The sequence below is a fragment of the Pipistrellus kuhlii genome, unplaced genomic scaffold (genome assembly GCF_014108245.1).
Source record: "Pipistrellus kuhlii isolate mPipKuh1 unplaced genomic scaffold, mPipKuh1.p scaffold_m20_p_13, whole genome shotgun sequence".
NCBI lineage: Eukaryota > Metazoa > Chordata > Mammalia > Chiroptera > Vespertilionidae > Pipistrellus > Pipistrellus kuhlii.
Window position 1 is genome coordinate 13571761 of NW_023425438.1, and position 20536 is coordinate 13592296.

At 45.2% G+C, this 20536-nt stretch overlaps 2 protein-coding genes across 3 annotated transcripts in view; both read right to left on the reverse strand.

Annotated features, from left to right (window-relative positions):
- DRC1 (dynein regulatory complex subunit 1) overlaps positions 1-12053 on the reverse strand; it is a 29976-nt gene extending 17923 nt beyond the window's left edge. Inside the window, exons 1-7 of the mRNA XM_045580616.1 lie at positions 11556-12053; positions 9427-9514; positions 5616-5728; positions 4467-4650; positions 3838-3975; positions 2506-2592; positions 1570-1692 (exon numbers count right to left, since the gene is read on the reverse strand). Coding sequence (XP_045436572.1) covers positions 1570-1692; positions 2506-2592; positions 3838-3975; positions 4467-4650; positions 5616-5728; positions 9427-9514; positions 11556-11710 — 888 coding nt within the window. The 5' untranslated portion in view covers positions 11711-12053. The remainder of the gene's footprint in view (positions 1-1569; positions 1693-2505; positions 2593-3837; positions 3976-4466; positions 4651-5615; positions 5729-9426; positions 9515-11555) is intronic.
- A 1260-nt stretch (positions 12054-13313) lies between these two features.
- SELENOI (selenoprotein I) overlaps positions 13314-20536 on the reverse strand; it is a 49057-nt gene continuing 41834 nt past the window's right edge. Inside the window, exon 10 of one of the 2 annotated variants that reach the window (XM_036434997.2) lies at positions 13314-19796. In XM_036434997.2, coding sequence (XP_036290890.1) covers positions 19698-19796 — 99 coding nt within the window. In that variant the 3' untranslated portion in view covers positions 13314-19697. The remainder of the gene's footprint in view (positions 19797-20536) is intronic. The other variant, XM_036434999.2, reaches the window with a different exon arrangement.

Here is a 20536-nt window from a genome sequence, read left to right on the forward strand (position 1 = left end):
ATGGATAAAGAAAACATGGCCTATATATACAATGGAATATTATTCAGCCTTAAAAAAGGAAGGAAATTCTGCCGTATGTAACAATACGGATGGACCGGGAGGATGCTACGCTAAGTGAAATAAACCAGACAGACAGAGGGGTCTGCATGTGGGATCTAAAATAGCTAAACTCGTAAAAGCAGAGAGTAGAATTTGCTGCCGGGGCTGCCTGGGGCTGACGGTGGAAGAAACGGAGAGGCATTGGTCAGAGCATACCAAGTTTTGGTCCCCCGGGATGAATAACCCTGGAGATTTACTGTACAGCAGGGGCCTGGTCAGCAATTCCATACAGTATACTTAACATTTTGTTAAAAGGGGTAGATCTTACAGTAACTGCTCTTACCACAAAAGAAAAAATACAGCAACACAAGAACACAATGTTCCGTTACTTCTCTGTTTGGGGTCAGCGGTTTTTTTTAGTTTTGCCACATTAATTATCATATTACCAAGATAACTCCAGAAAGCCTGACAATAGCCATTTTCATGAAAAAGTGTAATGTATGCCGCCCACACAAACAGTCCTGCTCTGTTACAGACTCTAGTGTTCTCTGTCAGTAACTCTCATTTCCACGACACTAATATGAGAAAGGCCAAGGAACATTCTCCGGGCTGGTAAAAATATTTGTAGTCCAATGGGGCTCTCTATTTCCCTTCTTTATGTAGAATGACAAGAGGTGTAAGAACTAAAAAGCTACCAGAGGCCACGGGGGAGAACTGGCATCTAACGTGCTTTCCCAGCGGAGTCGGAAATGAAGAGTTGCATCTGAACGTAATCACAGGTGTTACTTTTTCAAACTGACGTTTTAACACAGAATCTAGACTTGGAAAGAACTTTAGAACCGAGGAAGGCTAAGCTCCTTCCCACTGAGGGGACCCTGCAGCCACTGAAGACAGATGGTCATTCCGCCTGGGAATCCTCCCTGAGATCTGGGGCTGTTTTGAGGACTAACCTATTCTACATCGGACAGTTCTGACCGTGAGTCAGAATCTGCCCTACGCCAACGTCCAACCGCCCGTCAGGGGGCCGCTTGGAATCACGGCAGGTGCCGGCTATCAAGCCCGAGGGCGCGGGGTGGGAGCCCCGGGTAGACCGTTTACTGGATAAGGACCTTGTCTCGGAGCCTCCGTTCCCGACACGGAAGACGCTGTTAGTGACTTCTCCCTTTCGTGTTAGTGGTAGGACTGGAGCAATTGCCTACGGCGGTCCGGAATGTGGAAGACACCCATCAGACGGCCGCTGGCCTAGTCTCTGCCCTGGGACACGGCTGCCATTTCCCTCTGCTCGGCGCACACGCACAGTTCTCCCAGTGCTTTCCAGACCCCTGTGGGCATGTGGGCAGTTCCCCCTAGTTCACTGCAGAGAGCATGTCTTCCCGCGGGTCTTGTATGTGAGTGCCTTCAGAGGCCCCTTCCACAGGAAGCAGACCCGCAGGAAATGCCTGCTGAACGGCCCCTCTGGGATGTGAGGGACAGGCGAGGGGGGCGGGCGCCCGGGGGCTGAGCCTGCTCTGGCGGAGGCGTGCGCGGTACCTGCACATCCTGCTCCAGCTTGATCTTAATCATGTTGTACTCCTCGAAGTCCCAGATCCGCTGCTTGCTCAGCTGCTTCTCGTAGTCCTCCACTTTCTTGAGGCGGGTCGTGAGATACTCCAGCTGAAGGCACAGGGAGACCAGGGAAGTCAGGCCCCCTCCTTGTCCCGGCTCAGTCCCTCGGGGGCCTGGCGAGTGTGGCACAGGGGACGCCTGGTGGCGTCATGACTCTCGAGGGATCTGTTGGCACTTAGAAGCCCCCTGAGCCCGAGGCTTTGAGTTGCTTAAGGGGTCTTTACTTCAGAAATCCCAAGAGGAATGCTCCAGTAGGAGATTAAGCACACGGGGATGTCCGGGACAGTGAGGGAGCAGGCAGTAACCTTGTCATGACTCATGTGTGGTGCCAGGGGGGACCAGACCTATCGGGGCGACCACCTCACAAGGCATGTCCATGTCTAATCGCCGTGCTTTACACCTGAAACTAATACCATAGTGTGTGTCAGCTCTCTCTGAAAAATAAATTGGGGGTGGAAGGAGAAGCTAAGCACAGACCCGGTGGTCAGATGTCTGTATTTCTTTAAAAAAGAGGAAAAGGACCCATTGAGTCTTGTCGAGTCATTTCTTTGTGCCTTGCATTTCTGAAACAAAGGGATAACCCCGCACCCTGTAAAATGTGCCTTAAAGCACAAAAAATACCCATGGCTGAGGGAGATGCCCAGGAAACGGGAGAAAGTGGCAGGACCATGGAAACCACAGCGAGCCACGAGGTGGCCCCGAGACCAGGGGTAAGGGCCGCACTGCTGGACGAAGAGCAGAACTGACCGTCCGCCATGGCCACCCTCCCCAGGCTACACCGGCCAGCTATTCCGTCACAGAAGACATCGCCCAGCCTGCACGGACCCCCCGGACCCCCCCATCCCTCCTCGCCCCGCCTACCTCTTTGGCGTTGTGAGCCTGCAGCGCCCGCTCCCATTTCTTCTTATTGCTGGACAGGAGCTCCTGGCGCTCCACCTCAAATGCTTTCTACGACCGAGAAGGAGAAGGGCTCTCGTGTCCGTTCGGAGTAGGCAGGTGCCACGGTATCAAAGAGCCCACCGCTGGCAGGGGGGCCCGTCACCAACCACACACAAACCCCAGGCAGACACGCCGAGGGTCACGGGGCCTAATGACTGCCAGGAGCTGCGTGGAAATGCGTGTTATGAGGCGTGTACTTCACACAAGTTTAGAGAGGAAATGTGCCAACCGCCCTGGGGCTGAGTCGGTATCCGAGGCAGGGAGCCGGAGGGAGGCCAATGCCCTTGGTGGCAGTAGCAGGGCAAACCCTGGCGTCCAATGCAACCATGACTGGGGTTGGTGTGGGCTGTGGTCGGGGTTCCCGTGAAGCCACGGCAGCATGGAGCTCACGAGGAGACCTGGGACACAGAGATGAGTCTATGATACGAAGAGAGAGGGGCCCCTCCTCCTGCTCTCTCACTTTGGAAAGATCTAAGTCTCTACTTCAATTTAATATTTCATTCCAAGTACTGATTCCTGAGTCCTGTTTGGCATTCCCCTTTCCCATCCCTCATCCCTGACTGTCATAAACAAATCTACACTAATAAAAGAGGAATATTCAAATTGGCCATACCTCCGTGACGCCCATCAGCCAATCAGGGGTGGGCATGCAAATTAACCCAACAAAGATGGTGGGTTAATTTGCATTTGCAGGCAAGGAGTGGCTGGGCAAGGCAGGACACCAGCTATGAGGGGGAAGGGGAGTGCAAAGGGAGGAGCTACAGGAGTGGCGCTGCAGCCAGGAGTGAGGACTTGCAGGCTCCTGGGTGGCAGGAGCAAAGGCAGGGGAAGGAAGACCTATTCTTGCAGGAATCTTCGTGCAACAGGCCTCTAGTCAGATAAATAATGGTCAGGCAACACTATGCTCTCTCCTCCATTCCTCTCACCCTTACCCAGTTTCATATTCTTTCAAAGCACTTATCACCACCTGTCAAGCGACTTGTTTAGCACTGTGTCTGCCTGCCGGCTAGCTGCCCCCTACAGAGCACAAGCTTCATCCAGGAGCTGTTTTTATCCATGGCCTTGTCCCCAGCTCCTGGCACCGTGCCTGGCAACAGTGGATGGCTGATGACTATTTGTTGGATGAGTAAGTAAGCCTGGAAAGCCCAGGGCAGAGACAGGAAGCAGAGGACCAAGACACTGGGCCCCTCCTGAGGTGGTGAGGACAGACCAGCGGTCCCCGCTGGGCGGAAGGTGGGCCTTGATCCCCGTCACCTCAATGTGGGTGAGCTCCCGGCGGAAGGTCTTCATCACAGTCTTCACTTGCTCCTCCATCCGCTCCAGGAGCACGCAGATGTCTTCCGACTGCTTCTTCAAGTCCTTCACGTACTGGTCATCCTTTATTTTCAACTCCTAGAAAAGACACGTCCGCGGCTGGCCACAAGCGGAGTGAGACCCCTCTCCTCCACACCTGCGACCACTCGGAACCACAGCTGCACAAGGAGGTGGCGGCTTCGGGGGCGGCTCTGAAGGGGCCGCCCGGCATCGAAGCCTCCGTTCCTGCTGCTGCAACGTCCCCACAACGTCCCCGAAGGCCCAGCTGTGCCCGCTGAGCAATGAGTGTCCCGGCTCCGCCGTGGGAACAGACCCCCTGCAGACTGAGTCCCACTCCTTACCTACACACGCATACAGGTTTCTATTAGGAAGCCAATCGCTCTACAGTGACCGCCCAGCTTTTTCTTCTGCGTAAGGTGGATGGCCTGAGCTGTGCAGCACCCTGAGGCCTGAAGTGAGGCCTCCACACTTTTTTTCACTCAGAAGAAGCAAGCCAATAACCCAGCTAACCCTCCTCTCCCCCCAGGCCCACCCCACCTGGCTGGCGCTGGGTGGCCCGGGCCTCTTGCCTGCTGTAACTCGCTGATGAGCTTGTTCTTATCTTCTATCAGCCCCGCACAGTGCACCTGCTGGGAGTTGAGCATCTCCCACAGCTCCTGGGGAATTTTCTTGTGCTTGCCCTCCTCCCACTTGGCGGTGATTTCGTCAAATTTGTCCTGGCTGGTCTTGACTTCGTTCTCCAGTTTTTCAAGCCTGCAAACGCAAACACGCGGGCCATGCCAGCTCAGCTTCTGACGCTGCCTTCCCACAGCGTAGGCGGGTCCTCCAGACAATAAAACAGGGCTGGGTACCAAGCTCTACCTCCAGGTACGCCCACCCAAGACCAAACCAGGCTGAGAGAAATCTTTATGCTTGACTATAAGAGAGTGAGACCAAACAAACAAAGTGACACCTAACAAAAATGAATCAACAGTAAAGCTAAACACACGCACATATGGATCGAGAGCCAGTGGGTCACCCACTTCTGAGTAAGATGGTGACACACAGTAGTTAAATACTCGGTCCCTGGAGTTCCATGCCTTGTGTTCAAGACTTGGTTCTGCCACTAACTGACATTCAACTGTAGACAAATTGCTTGGCCTCGGCAAGCCCCATTTTCCTCATCCAGGAAATGGACAGGATGGCTGTGTCCACCTTCACATGCTGTCATCAGGATCAATAAGATGATGCTCAGCACAGTAGCCACTTACCAAGCATGTCATGTGACCTATGCCTCTGCACAAGCTGTCCCCTCGGCCTAAGTGCCCACTCCTCACTTCTCACTCATCCTGTACAGCCCAACTCGGGCGTCACTTTGCCTGGAGAGCTTCCTCCACGGTTTCTCCAGAGAGAATCAGAGGCCTCCCCATCTCTGTCTCCACAGCTCTTTACCCTTAACCTTCACTTTAACACGAATCACGGTTGGATGTTTCCGTGTCTATCTGGACTAGACATTAAGACCAGAGTCTGGCTTCACTCCTTTCTGCATCCACACAGCTTGGCGCATCACCGGGAATGTAAGACTTGAGAAAGGGAGGAGGAAGGGGGAAGCCAGAGGGAGGGAAGAGGACTTTATAGACTGAGTTTGACAAAGCCGCTTTCTGGCAACTGGGGACAACTTAGGCACCCGCAAAGGAGACGTCCCCACAAACACCAGGCTCCCAGCAGGGGCTCCTCACCTCAGCCGCTTCAGCTCCTCCTCCTCCCCCCTCCGGTGGATCTCTCTGATGTCGCTAGCCACCTGGATATTTGTCACCAGCTCGGTGCCGTAGAGCAGCAGTTTAGCCAATTTCTGAAAACAAAGAACTTACAATGTTAGAACCCTTTATAGAGAACTTATATACTTACAAAATTTATAAAACTTGATAAGGAATTTATACGTTTATAAAACTTTAAATTTATAAAATTAGAAACATTTTGCACAACTGTTGGCAACTCTTCTATCCACCCAAACTGGAATCAAAAGCCACCTTAAGACTTTATTTTCTTCCTTTTCTTTAAATTCTTTTTACATTTTTTTTTTAATTTTACATTTTTTTTTTAACCTTAAGACTTTTAATAACACCATCTATGTAGCAGCCCGTTTCCACCATGACATTTGTGCTGTGATGTGACAGCTTACGATCTCATAGCACTCTGCAATTCTGGATGAACTTGAACTCCTCAGAGCAGGGATCAGCCTACCAGCAGGAGACATCCCAGTGGCTGACCCTGCCGGGATCCTTTCTGAGACTCTCAGCTGGGGAGGTGAGGCAGCAGTCACAGTTGTCCTCCCCAGCCCATTCCCCCTCTTCTTTCAGTAATCGAATGCCCACAGTTTAGCTGGGCATTTGATCTCCTAAAATAGACACATCTCCCAAATCCCCTTGCAGACAGAATGCCTGATCATTAGCACGTAAGTAGAACAGACTGTGTCCCTACTGAATTGTGCCTTGAAGGAAAAAGGTGCGCCTTCTGCAGGCCGTGCCCCCTCCCCCCAAGGCTGGAGTGAGGGGCTAAAGTCTGACATGAGGAGCACGTGAAGGGCAGAAGGAGCTGAGGGCCCGACCTTGAGGAGTCCCCATTTCAGCCCTGGACTGTTACATGAGGCAAAAAAGTAAGCCTCCCCCTCATTCAAGCTAATGCTATGTGGGATCTTTTCTCCAGGGGCCCTAATACAGGGAGAACTGTACTGGCTGCACTACCCTCTCCCTTAAGGGCTCAGGAATTTTGCTGTCGGTACCGCTCCCTCGAATCCCTCTTTGTAAATTCCACACTCTGTGTCTTCACTCCGGGCATTTTTGTGATGTCATAATTTCAAGCCAAAAAGTTCGAGTATCCTTATGTCGTGCCTAAGGTTTTCCAAGTCTGTTTTGGAACTTAAAAATTCTCCAGCTCTCAAATCATTTTGGAACCTGGAACCTATAAATATCTTTACCTCAAGAAGTCATTGAAATGATCCGAGACTCTGTTTCATCTTGCTAGTGTATAGAAACTTTGAAATGCAGTTTAAATAAGTATAAAACAGACCTTAAACCCAGACATGTTGGGTACTGCTGACTTTTTTAAATGCTCGAAGCTTATAGCTTGTATCAAAATGGTTTTACAGGCATAAGGAAGTAAATTTGAGCAATCACTGAAGTTCAGTGCCATTTCCTATTTTCTACTCAAGACAATGCAAACATCAGAAATTTCCAAATCAAATATTTAAGCCTCAAAGTAGCACTGAAAATGTTAGTCACTCACAGACCAACAAACACACCACTAACATTTTTGAGACCCAGGAGAAGAACTTAAATGGAGGTCTACATACCATATATCTAAATATTTAGAAATTATAATTCAGTGTTATAAACAGTTCATAAAATATACTCTTTCCTCCTACCTCAACACCTTCATAACAATTCAGAAGTTCCACCCAGAACTTTGTGGCTAAGGAAGAGCCAGTCTCTGGCCCCCAGCCTACAGTCCACCCCATTCTCTTCCCATCCCACTGCTCAAGGCTTCACAGGCAGGCGTGTGAATTTCCCAGACCATATCCAAACTCCATCTAGAACACTTGTCACCCAACAGGCCTAAAGGTTATACAACAGTGACCTCGTCTGCCCTGAGCAGGTCAGACCCTGGAAAAAGTCTCGTGCAGGCTTGAAAGCAGGCCCAGAACCCTTTGGGCAGGGAATGTGTGGTTCTGTGGGCCACAGAGAGCGATCCAAAGAGAGAACTTGGGCTCTGAGTGAACCTGAGGCAAGTCCACTTGGGGGGGTGCACCCAGAGGGAAGCCAGAGTGAGACACGGGAGCCTCCTCACCGCCACGTCTCTCCAATAGGCTGGAGGGCCCGTCTGGCGCAAAAGGGCCAGAGAAAGAAAGAAAAGGCGTGAATATTTTTTAAATTTTCATTGAATTTATTGGGGTGACATTAGCTAAGAAAAGGATATAGGTTGAAAGGTATAAATATTAAGCAGGAAGAGATAAAACTCGTTTTCAGATGATACGATTACATATGTAAAGCATAACCTCCCCTGACCAGGCCAGCTTAGTGAGCCATTTCCCATGTCTCATTTCCCACAGGATCACTGTCTGTGCAGTCCACTTCACAATTCATTAGCTGTGGCACTTTGCTAGGTCTGGCTTGCTGTTTGGAACTGGCGTTTCTATTTCTCCAGCCACAAAAGTGACTTGTTCCAAGTCCTTTATTAAATATCCCAGGAGCCCTGCCATTACTTGGGAAGAACAGCTGATGATGTTCTTTTTAGTGTTTACTGAGTCCAGGCCATGCGCCACTCATAGGCAAAGAGGCTCTTACTCTCACAGAGCTTACAATTTTTAAATTTATATTTATTTACTTCAGAGAAAAAGGGAGAGGGATTGAGAGCGATAGAAACATCAATGATCAGAGAGAATCATTGGTCAGCTGCCTCCTTCACACCCCACCCTAGGGATCGAGCCCACAACCCGGGCAAGTGCCCTGACCTGGGATGGAGCTGTGACTTCCTGGTTCATAGGTCACAGCTCAACCACTGAGCCAGCTGGGCTAGAGTGTGCAATTTTACTGCAGACACTACATGCACACGCAGTGATTTGAAAAGTCACACAGGGCAGAAAACGATCCAAAATGAAATGAATTAAAGAAGGTCAGCCTGGCTTGCAAAGGAACTCATGGAAGGGCTGGGACTTGGATGGTCTGAAAGTCTGGGAAGGTAAACTGGAGCCAGGAGGGGAGAAAAGGGAGAGAAGAAGAGGGAAGAAAAGGAGAGGAGAGGGAAGAAAAGGAGGAGCTTGGCATTCCAGATGGTCAAAGGCACAGAGCAGAAAGGACGAAGCCACTGGAGGTAGGTAAGCAAGTGGGTCGGCCTCGCCAAGGTGGAAGGCCCAATTAGGTAACGATGGCAGAGAAGATTGCAAAGTGAAGATGGGAACAGACGACACGAGCTCTTGAATGTCAGTTCAAAGTACTTGGACTTAGTCCTATGTATAGTGAATGCCATAAAAGTGTATGAATCAACAAGAGGCCGCATCAACTCAAGAAACTTTAATATGAAAGCTCACTCCTAGAGAGCTTCCAAATGGGAAAGTTTCAGATTCAGTTCTGTCTAGAGACAGGAAATAGATCTCTACTGAGATTTCATCCCTACTGAGTTTCTTCTAGTCTAAATACAAAGACGCTCTAGCTGGTTTTGCTCAGTGAATAGAACATCGGCCTGCGGACCAAAGGGTCCTGGATTCAATTCCGGTCAAGGGCATGTACAATACCTTGATTGCAGGCTCCTTCCCTGGCCAGGGCTCTGGTCGGAGTGCATGCAGGAGGCAACCAATCAATGTCTCTCTCTCACACTGATGTTTCTATCTGTCTTTCCCCTCTCTCTGAAAATCAATGGAAAAATATCCTCAGTGAGGATTAAATAAATAAATTAATTAATTAATTAAAGTAACTAAATACAAAAACCGGGACATCACACCTAGCTATCTAGTCTCACAGGTCCGTCAGGACCCATTTGCTACCCAGTTCATACCAGTCTGCTTTCTTCTTTCTGTTTATAACTCTTGCTTTGATCTTCCTCACTCTCCTTCTTCCCATCTAAATAGTCTCCAAGCGCTTCCCTGTGATGGAAAAGAATAGAGAAACCAAAGTTATTTCTAGTATTTAAGTTCTATATGCCAAGGTTTCATGGGAATTCATACCATATACAAAAATACTTTCCATGTGGTTAATAATTTAGATATTAAAAAAAATCATAAAACCCTTTAAGTATATAAAGGAGAGCGAATAAAGCCAAAGTTAGAAGAGAGAAAAAAAAAGTTGATTTTACTTCCCAGTTTTTTTTTTATTTTATCCTTGAAAGTCAAAGGATAAACTGGTAAAAGATATTTGAAAAGACCTTGTTCTCCATAAAATAGAAAAGCCTCCTTCAAATCAATATTAAAAAAAAAAAAAAAAAAGACAATATACCAAATTGAAAAATTGGCAAAGAATGTGAAGAGGCAATTCACGGAAGAAATACAAATGGCAAACAGACAGTTAAAAATAGGTTCCACTTCACATATAAGCAGAGAAATGAAAATGAAAACGCTGTGAGGTATCATTATTCTCCTATCAGACTAGGAAGGTTTTAGAAGGTTGGCAATACCTATCCATAGTCACAGGGCAATGCTAATTCTCCTGATCTCTGTCCGAATAGGCCAGAACCATCCAGATATCCCACAGAATATCACAGTGATTCGTCTAATCAGCGTTGGCACACTATGGCCTATGATACACATCTGACCCACCTGTTTCTGTATGGCTCACAAGTGAAGAATAATTTTCACATTTTTAAGAGTGTTTTTTTTTTTTTAAAGAAAGTTGAGGGTGAATAGGCAGAATACATTGAAACCATTCTGTACAATACTGTACTAGTGGATCCTTGTCATTATTTAGTTGTCAAAATGCGCAGAACAGCAAGAGTGAATCACAGTGGAAAGTACGGACTTTGGCTGACAATGACGTGTCAATGAGGTTCATCGATTGTAACCAAGATACCACTCTGGCGGGGGATGTGATAGTGGGAGGAGTTATGCATGTGTGTGGGGCACAAGGTATATGAGAATACTCTGTATCTTCCAGTTGATTTTTCTGTAACCCAAAAACTGCTCTAGAAGAAACAAAGTTTATTCATTTAGGGGGAGAAGGATCAAATAGAAAGGAAATTTGGGGGACACAAACATTCTGTGAGATTCACTTTTCAGTGCCCAGTCACTAAAGTTTTGTTAGAACGCAGCCACACAATGCTGGGCCACTTGTGTCCCATGGCCAGCAAACAATAGGGAAGTCATCATCTTACTTGGGCAGCTGACCCTGACCAGCAGGACAAGGTGCGATGCTGTTACACAGGGAGGGAGGGAGGGAGCTCAGAAATTCAGGGACTGCAGGTGCCTCTGCTTCTACCCTCTAGGACAGTCCACGGTGCCTGTGAATGGATGGGTGTGGCAACCCTGGCCTGGAAGGAACAAGGCTCTCCGGCTCAGACACTTCAGGAATGAGCGTGGTCACACAGCAGTTGAGGCGCTGAGAGCAGCAGAAGTGGGAGCTGAGGTCCACCGGATCCGTACTTGGGGAAGGCGGGCAGGCTGGGAGCGAAGGGGAGACAGACCCCGAGGGCAGGTCCCGATGGCCTGCATGTCAGTGTATTGGCCACAGTGCGGGCTGCACCTGGCTCCCAGTGAAAGCATTGAAAGGACTGTTATTTCTGTTTTTTAACTTTATTAATGTGTTCAATGTTTTAATATCCCACACTTTACTTGAACTTTCTGGAATGAAAGTTTTCTATCAAGAAACAAGGCCCTCTGCCCTGGCCGGGTAGCTCAGTTGGTTAAAATATGTTCAGCTTATGTATGCCAAGGTTGTCGGTTTGGTCCCTGGTCAAGACACAAAAAAATATTCATCAATGAATGCATGAGTAGTTGGAAAAAGAGATGTTCTCCCTTCCTTCCTCTCCCTCTCTTTAAAATCAATAAATACATTAAAAAAAATTTTTTTTAAAGGCCCTCTTATCCTTTGGAGCACTCCTGCCCCTCACTGCAGGGGGCTCCTGCCCTGGCAGCACCACACACCTAGCGCCCCATCCCCATCCCCATTGCCTCGGCCCGCCCAGCCCCTGCTCACCGTCTCCGGGCCTCCAGGCGCGCTGCGATGCGGAGGCGCCGGGCCTGGATCCGCTCCTGAGGATTATCCGAATTGATCGAGGGCCCGAGAACCTGAGTGGCTAAGTGTTCATCCTCCTTATCCTCCAAGATCCCCAGGGGTACAGGCGGATTCATGGCGGGTGCCTCCACCAGGCTGCTCGGCCCAGGACCAACGCTGGACCGCCGCCGGTTGCTAGCAACAAGTCGTTGCCAAGGTAAAGCAGTCACCTGACCCGCCGCTGGAGGCGATTGCGTGCGCAGCTCAGGCCCCGCCCACCGGCGTTCAGCCGTGGAGTCCCAGCTTCGGGCTCATTATCCCTCTCCACAAAGGACCAGTCATATTAGCACAGATTGGAAGACTGAAGAGCTGGACCAAGTTGTGGTTCATGGCTTACTGACACTCATGACTTAATGCATCATTCATTCACCACCAAATGGCTATTCCTCAAAATCATATTCATCCAATATTATTGAGCACCTCATGGGCATGTCCCTTCCTCATAGAAGCTGCCTTCTGATAGGTCCACTCGGAGTTTTTCGCCTCGCTGGGAAGTTTGAACTGAAATGTATTGCACCCATCTATTCATCATCGAGTTCCTACATTGTGCATGCCCCGCCCCCCCCCCCCCAGCATGTGAAACCCCATCCCATCAATCCAGTTTTACCCAGCAAGGGATTATCGTCTTTGATCGCCGTTTTCAATAGGGCTAAAACCTAGGGCAGTCCCACCAGCACCACCTTACAGAAAGAGGGGGAGCAGAGGGAAATAGTACTAGGGGTGTGAGGGGAGGGGGAAGGGATAAGTAAAGGGTACAGAACATACTTAACCCTTTGCACTCCAAACCATTCTGGACATTGGCTACCAGCTACTCGACGCTACTTTGCGGCGGAAATGTGCGTTGAATTAACTCAATTCCCCGTAATCACTAGTAAACTGCAATGTCCCCTGAGAGGGGACAGCGGAGTGCAAAGGGTTAAAACTCTCAAGGAAGCACTGTCCCCTGAAAAAAGCACTATTTCCTGGCTGGTTTTTGTGTCTCAATGTGAACAAAATAGTATTCTTATTGAGAATTAAAACCTTTTTAACATTTGACAGGGCCTTGACCCATTGGCCTGTGGGAAACTCTGAAGGGGTCATGTAGTGAGAAGAGGCAGGTCCTAGTCCTAGACCTGCCCTGCAACCTTGGATAAGTCACAACTACTTGAGGATCTGTCATTCCGTACCCGTCTGCCTATTCAACTCAAGAGGCAATTACAAGGCCAAGGCAGACAGGTTCTTTTGATGTACAACTGGCCATAATGAACTCAGGGGCCCATATGGGTATGACTACCCACAGACTAAATCGGTAGAGTCCTTTGAGCATGGCATCCCCCTCCCTAGGTAAGTTTTGGGTGATAAAGATTAGGGGGGCTTCCTCTGCTATGCCAAAGGCTGGCCATCTACCTCAGTTTATAGTCTTTTTGCAGAAAAAGAATGATATGCTAATTACATTTTAACATACCAAGTCAAGTCCCACCACTTAATTCTATATCCATAAGGTATACCACCTCCCTTAATTGGGGCTTGGGGGTTCATCAAACATTTACATAATTTTCTGGCTTACTCCTCTCTCCTTTTAATGTTTTGCTATAAAACAAGGAATGATGATCTAAGACAAGTGGCCGGACATTCCTCCCCACAGCTCCCTCCCATTTTGCACCTACCCGGGAAAAACAAAAAAGACAGTCTGAAAACTGAAAGGATTTAAAAATTATTTACTCTTTACTTTTTATTACAATAAATATTTATCAATCATGGAATTAAACAATTTTAAATTAAAACCTACTGCATTACTTTTGGGTTTCACAGCAGCAGAAATAAACATTAAATCCAGTTGAAAGGACAAGGCTTCTGGAATCCAGTGGCAAGAAACAGTCAGGTCTTGATTATCTGGGGTAGCGACGGGAAACAGCAACACAGCTGATGCAAATACATCGGTCAAACACATGGTTGTACATCACAGACTTATCTACGATTTTACAGGATTCCTGCTAAGGAACTGAAGCGAGTTGCGAAGCCCCACTTCTGCAGGCGCCGAGGCCGGAGCTGCCTGCCAGCCAGGAATGGGCCCCATCACCTTCAGACCCAGAAGCCTCAGCCCGCGTGGAAGTGGCCGTCTTTCTCAAAAGCGGGCTTCCTGGCTCACACGATCCCCGTGAAAGGGAAATGGAAAGTGACTTATTTCAAGGGCCTTTCCAGGGACTGAGATGAGCTAGGAGCAGGAAAGCCTGTGGCTCCATGCAGGTCGAGTCAGCAGGAAGAAAGTGCAGGAGGGCTCACCACCTTGCTGATAATCAAGAGTAACTGCATGTACACACGAGTAGATCATACATATATATGCACAGAGAATACATGTGTACATATGAACTATGTATATATACACTCTCATCACACATAACCAGACAAAATAAATGCTACATGATTTACTACAAACACAGCAAGTCCTAGAGAGACTGATTATATGGTCCATTAAACTACTTGAAAGGGAAAATAAAATTTTGTGCTCCTCTTCTTCTTCGATAATGTATTCGACTTGTAGCAAATATATTCCAGTTGCTTGAGTGGTATTGTCTCTAGGTACCTGAGAAGGGATGGAACCGTCTTTTGTTTCAGAATCTACAGAAAGCAAACTGCAACAGTAATTGATTCGGCCATGGTTCCTGCCACCCATTCTTAATCACAGGGCAGGAAACCGTACACAGAAAAGCATCCAGTTCTTTTTCTGCAATTGGTTACAGATTTCATCTATTATATTAGATGGAGGGGAGGTGGGGAAGGGGAGGGGAGGGGAGAAGACGGCAGCAGGAAGTTTATACCTCTACACCTTGGCAATTATCCACTGACTACTCCTTTACCAGAGGAAATGCTACCTTTTTTTTTAAAGAAGTTGAAATTTAGAGTTTAATGCTAAATTCTGCTTTCTTGGCACATTTCAGAATGAGTAAGTAACCCATGTAGCTGGGTCTTTGTATCTTGTATGGCTGCTCTAATGGGGCAAGTTATCTAAACAAAATAATCTACAAAAAAAAAAAGTTAATATTGTGAGGCAATCTTAAATAGTAGTTATTAAATTCAAAGACTGACGTGGAATGATACCAGTATTTTAAACAGATTTACAATGCAGCATGCAGAGATCTTGTAAAATTAAAACATGTTCCTCATCAGAAACTTCTTAGATAATAAAAAGTGCTTGTCAAGAATATCAGAATCTAGAATTCATGGAGAATTATGTATGATTAAATTTTTAAAAAGTTAATTTTAGTGGTTACCCTTATTAACTGCTCGAGAGAAGACAGGAGGTAGCCAAAGAGCCTAGGCACCACAGCATTTAGCCACTCCTTGTCTTCAAACCTGACTCTAATTTCAATGTAGCATTAGGTACCCTATGGTCATGATCCAACGCACATGCTTTAAAAACAGCACCCTCTGATGCCGCCTGGCTTTCAAGAATGACTCTGTGAAGACCCAGGCAGTGTGAATGGCCTGTGGGAGACCAGTCACTCCTGTTGTATCCAAACGGACCTCCCTAAGAAGACGAGCCCTTATTAAAAAAATCAGTCCCTGTGCCACTCTCCAATTCTGGGGACCGGGCCTTTCTGGCCAAATGCAATCTCACCCCCTTGCTCAGGCCACCCGTGAGAGGGCTACAAGTGGCAAAACTGCCTTTGCTATCCTAAATATTAGCTAGTGACGATCTGTCTGTATAAAGAGCAGGTCCCTGTTTAAAAACAAACAAACAAATAAAATCAGCCAGATGACTATCTTTTGCGTATTTGTTTACTAAAAACCAAAGCACATTACTTGCATGCAGGTTAAAAAGTAAGATGACATTTATTTTGCACCGTAGAAACACTGGAAATGAATGAGCCAAAAAAACCAATTCCCATGGCTCCATGCAAGAAAAAAGTAAACACATCGCCACTTTCTCTGGAAAAGTTAAACCACCATAATTGATCATAGACCCTAAAAGCAGCTGCCTGCCAACATGTCAGTCATTTGAACCACCGTCAAAGATGAAAAGTAAAAATATACAAATCACATCTCATAATTAATCAAGGAAAATCGGAATCTACTTAAGCTATTCTAAAATGCAGAGCTTCACACTTTCAAGGTTCACAGTGATTAATTGAACAACATTTCATTGTTAAAACTGTCACCTTAAACGTACATGTCAAAGTGCTTCAAATGCAGCATACTAGTTAAAACTCCTGGAAGGTTCTAGTATTGGCAGCTAACCTAATAAGGTTGTTCACCCACAGGGTGTTCAAGAAAGGGCACGCTGCCTTATAAAGAAATCTCATAGGACAAAGAAGATTCTAGTCTGACCTCGAAATTTCCTAGAAGAAGAGTGCTCAATCATGTCCAGATCTGAGGTCAAGAGAAAGGCCACTCTGAACACAGGAACCAACACAACCAAAGATCTCCGTACCTGTTTTTGGCTTCTTTGGAAACCCAAGGTCAACGTTAATCTAGCCCATCAGGTTTACTTTGTCTCCTCTGGCCCGTTCCCAGTCCTTGACTGGACAAGATTTCTAAAGGCGATCAAGGAGATTTGAATGTGGCAAGATCTGGGGCAACACAGCAGGTGGGCCTCTCTGTCCTAGGCAGTGGCTAGTTAACGTGAAACCCAGGTGAAGACTGGAGAGGAAGAGTTACAGACTTCTAGTTAAAATATAAGGGGGAAAGTAGCCTTTGATTCAAGCACCTTCAGATTACCTTTTTATCCTCCATAGGTTACAGAATCAAAGTCTGCTTCGGACAACAAGGAACATTCCCAATGCTTTATGACTAACTACAAAGTACACTAATTCTTCGTAAATTAAACAATTAGGAAACTTTCAAATTCACAGCTGAGTCCAAAATTAGTCGAGGAATGATGAGCTATAGTGTGATAATTTTAAAATATGCATTACACTTAAATCATTGGCCCCATGGGCATTAGGCATTAAGGTGATCCCTACTTATCCTTAAAGGATGTATGACACTTTTTTTTGTTTTGTTTTTGTTTTTGCTATGCATATTCCCCCAATGCCCAGGTTCCAGACCATGGTCAACACTCTTCTGTATCTAATTTGGAATTTGATACATTCCTCTCCTAACAGCTCTATATTAAAATAAATGATGTGTTGGTAGTAGTACCTAACATTCTAGACCATAATCAGCATTTCTTTTTAAATTAGAATTAAAAGTACTTTTACATTAGAATTAAATTAGAATTAACCAAGATATTATTCAATATCAAGGAAGATTATTTAGTTTTCTATTTGGAAGTTACTCTAGTACCCTGAAGGCTAAAACCCATAAACTAGATTCATTACATATTAGTGGAGGAATGACGATTTAAAATGTAACAAATTTAAACTTTTGTTGCACTAAGATCATGTTATTGAAGTTCACAAAAGGCAGCATTAACATTCTGTATCCAGGTATTTTCTAATTTTTCTATCTCATGCCCCCCTCAAATATAGCGGAATTCTTTTCTGACAAGCAAGAAAGGGCATTTTTCATACCAGAACCTGAAAAGAAACTTCTCTTACAGGTTAGGTAACTTTGGTCAGTAGAAACACAAAGTAAACCTCTGGCCTGGCTAAGGCACTCTATTCTGAAATGTACAGAAAACATGTAGGGGTGACCAACCATCCCATTGTTCCCCCAAAAGGCAGCTCAGTGTATGCTGGCAGAAAGGCTGTGTCGTGGTAACTGCAGGACATAAATGCACAGAGCTATTTGTAACTAAGTCCTGCTCAGGCACCCCATCACCACATAACAAACGGGGTCTTTCAAGATGCACTTGAAGATGGCAGACTACACCGAGAACAAGTCAGCAGCACACACTCCAGAGGCACAGTTCACGATGTTCTGAGACAGCTCATCCCACTTTTACTTTCACCTTGCTGAGAGTCCCTTTTCTTTCCTCTAAGGATGTCGATAAAACTGACGATGGCAACATTCTTTACCACCAGAGGGGAATAAGTCATAAAGTATAGGCACAAAACAATTCTCAAATGAACTTGATGCAACAGAAAGAGAGCAGAAACACACTTTGAGGTAAAAGCCCCCAAATGACAGGACGGGACCTTCCGCCAGAGAGAGAGGTATTTTCTTGCTGTGCTATAAGTGAAGGAAGCCTGTGGTCCAATGTGTCATTTTATAAATACGAATCCGTTCCTTTCCGATAGAGTACAGACTAACCTCATTCTTGTGCACAAGGTCAACAGAACAGTGAAATGATTAGCTCAGAAACCTTAAAACAAAGCTCTGTTCCCAGCCCAAAAGAACACTTTCCCCAGTTTTACAGATGACACGGAACGAGGTCTACTGAGAAGAGCCTTTCCCTCACGTAACTGATTCATCCTCTGACCTCGATGATGGCAACTTCTCAACAAACATGGAATCACTACCCACATTTTCTGGCATCAATTTCTCACCAATTTGCGGTGTTCATTTTTGTCTCAGATAAAGTCACTGAATATACCTCAACCTTTACAAACATTTTTAAAAATGAGTACAGAACCATGAGATCAGTTCCTTGGCTCTTCATTTCTAATGACCGAGATGACAATTATTAGAATTTATAAATTTAGGAACTGAAATATCAATTATATAGTTATTTTTTACAAAGCAGCAGACAGAAGTTCAACAAAGAAATACACTATATAATGAAATTTTAAAATAGTCACATTCCCAGATAAATAATGGTTATGAACTTAATTACATATCAACACAGTGGTGCCTATTTTATCCAAGTGCAATCCATCCAAAAACAGGGTTTAAGATACACTCTTCATTCAAGCACAATTTCATTCAGTGAAAAATAAAAGAAAACCAGGGAGTAAATTTCACTACCACCAAAGTTAAGAGACACAAAGTAAAAAGAAGAAGGAAATATCCACATTCATGGAAAGGTGTGAGCTATCAAATAACCACATTAAAGTCAAAGAGATTTTGATGCTTGTCTGTAAACCTCAAAAACTGTTCCAAGTATTATTAAAGAGAGTATGTACTCAATAAGGCATATATTTAAAAAAAAATTCTTCAAGTGGGAAGGCGGGCAAGCTGGAGAAGAGTTTCTCTCTACCTCTTTATCCTGAATAAAATAAGAAATTTAAAAAAATGCACAGCACTCTCTCCTCTACAAAAAGAGAGGAAGGAAGGAAGGACAAACTGAATTACAAAACTCATTTCATAGTGAGGTTCATGAGAGTCCTAACCCAAAGTAAATTTCTCCAAGAAGGAAGTTCATCTGTGTTCCTCGCAAGTAGTCACCATTAGACTCACAATGGAACGTGCATTCACTTAATCAGTTCTCAGGCACCAAATCTCAGCATCTTAGAGCTGAGGGGGGAAATGCCACATTTAAACAATGATCCATGCCAATGGGAGAGCTACAATTCCATTCCATTCTCTATTGAGTCTCAATAGAATATTTTTCTTTAAAAAGAAAATTAAACCATTGACAAAGCTCTGCTCCATAACAAAGAGAGCCAGAATATTAGAGAATCTAAACATATATCCTAGCTCTCTTAACACATGAGGACAAAGGCATTTCCGTGGGAAAGAGAAACCAGTATATTGGCAAACCGGTATATCGTCCTGAAGTCATGTGGCACCTCTTACTGAAGGCGACTTGCTCTTATCTTTTCCTGATGTTAGACGTGGACTACTGAGAGCTTCTGGAGCTAACGACCCATTACTGAGAACCAAATACAAAAACATATTGTGGTTTTCTGAACATCATCAGTGTTTTAAAACAATTTGGGGGTGTTTTAAATAATAAAAAATAAAGCATCTTTAACTCTGTATGAACCAAAACATTATGGACTCATGAAGTTAAAATGTCTAGAAACATTTTGCTGGTCTAATGTACATTAGGCTTCACCAAAACATCACATGGTTCAATAAAAAATAAAATAAGGTGGGAGTTAGTAGGTTCGAAATTCCACTTTTCAGATTAAATGTATCATTTTTGCTGTACAAGTACCACACACAGAGTTCCCATGTCTGTTAAGCAGATCAGTTTAGTTCAATGGTGATAGATGAAATATTTACAAGCATCGTATTTACAGTACTTCTTTCTGTAGATTACAGGCCAATATTCTTTTCTTCCATTCCTAGTCAATCTGAGTTGGGTTTCCTTAATGAGAACGGGTAAATCTGAAAATGGCTGCTCAGTTGCTTTACCTATATAAAACCAGAAAAGGAGACAGTGACAAATATGAACTAATTATTTATTTCTTTTAAGCACACAGAATTCACCCTCTGAAGACAACAATTTACTGACACAGCAAAAATCATGAGACATAATGAAGGTTTTTCTGGGTCAGTGCTAGCTATGGCCCTGGATGGCTGAAGAGGAGTGCTAGACCTCTCCTCAGAGCGCTAGGACTTAAACCTGGTTCTCCACTGTCCTAGTCTTCCCAGAGCCCTCGAGACCATACAGATTAGCATCAAATCTTCTGAAAAATTACAAGGTTAGTTGATTTAAACCAGCTAGTAGGTCAAATATTTATATATATATACTCAATATAAATATATATATAGACTATATATATATATATATATATATATATAGACTCAATATTCAGCTTTTTATAACATTTCTTAGTAATCATTCCTAATCCTGATAAAAGAGTTTAAAACTAGATCTGTACACATTTGGGGAGGTTTAGGACATAGTAGGGCCATGATTGGCAAACTGCGGCTCACAAGCCACATGCGGCTCTTTGGCCTCTTGAGTGTGGCTCTTCCACAAAATATCACAGCCTGGGCAAGTCTATTTTGAAGAAGTGGCGTTAGAAGAAGTTTAAGTTTAACGAGTTTGCCGACCACTGAGTTAGGGTATCACAAGGGGTTTGCAAGAACTTGGTTATATGTCAGTTAGTAAATATAATTTGTTTGATATTTCTTACTTCTTTTTTTTA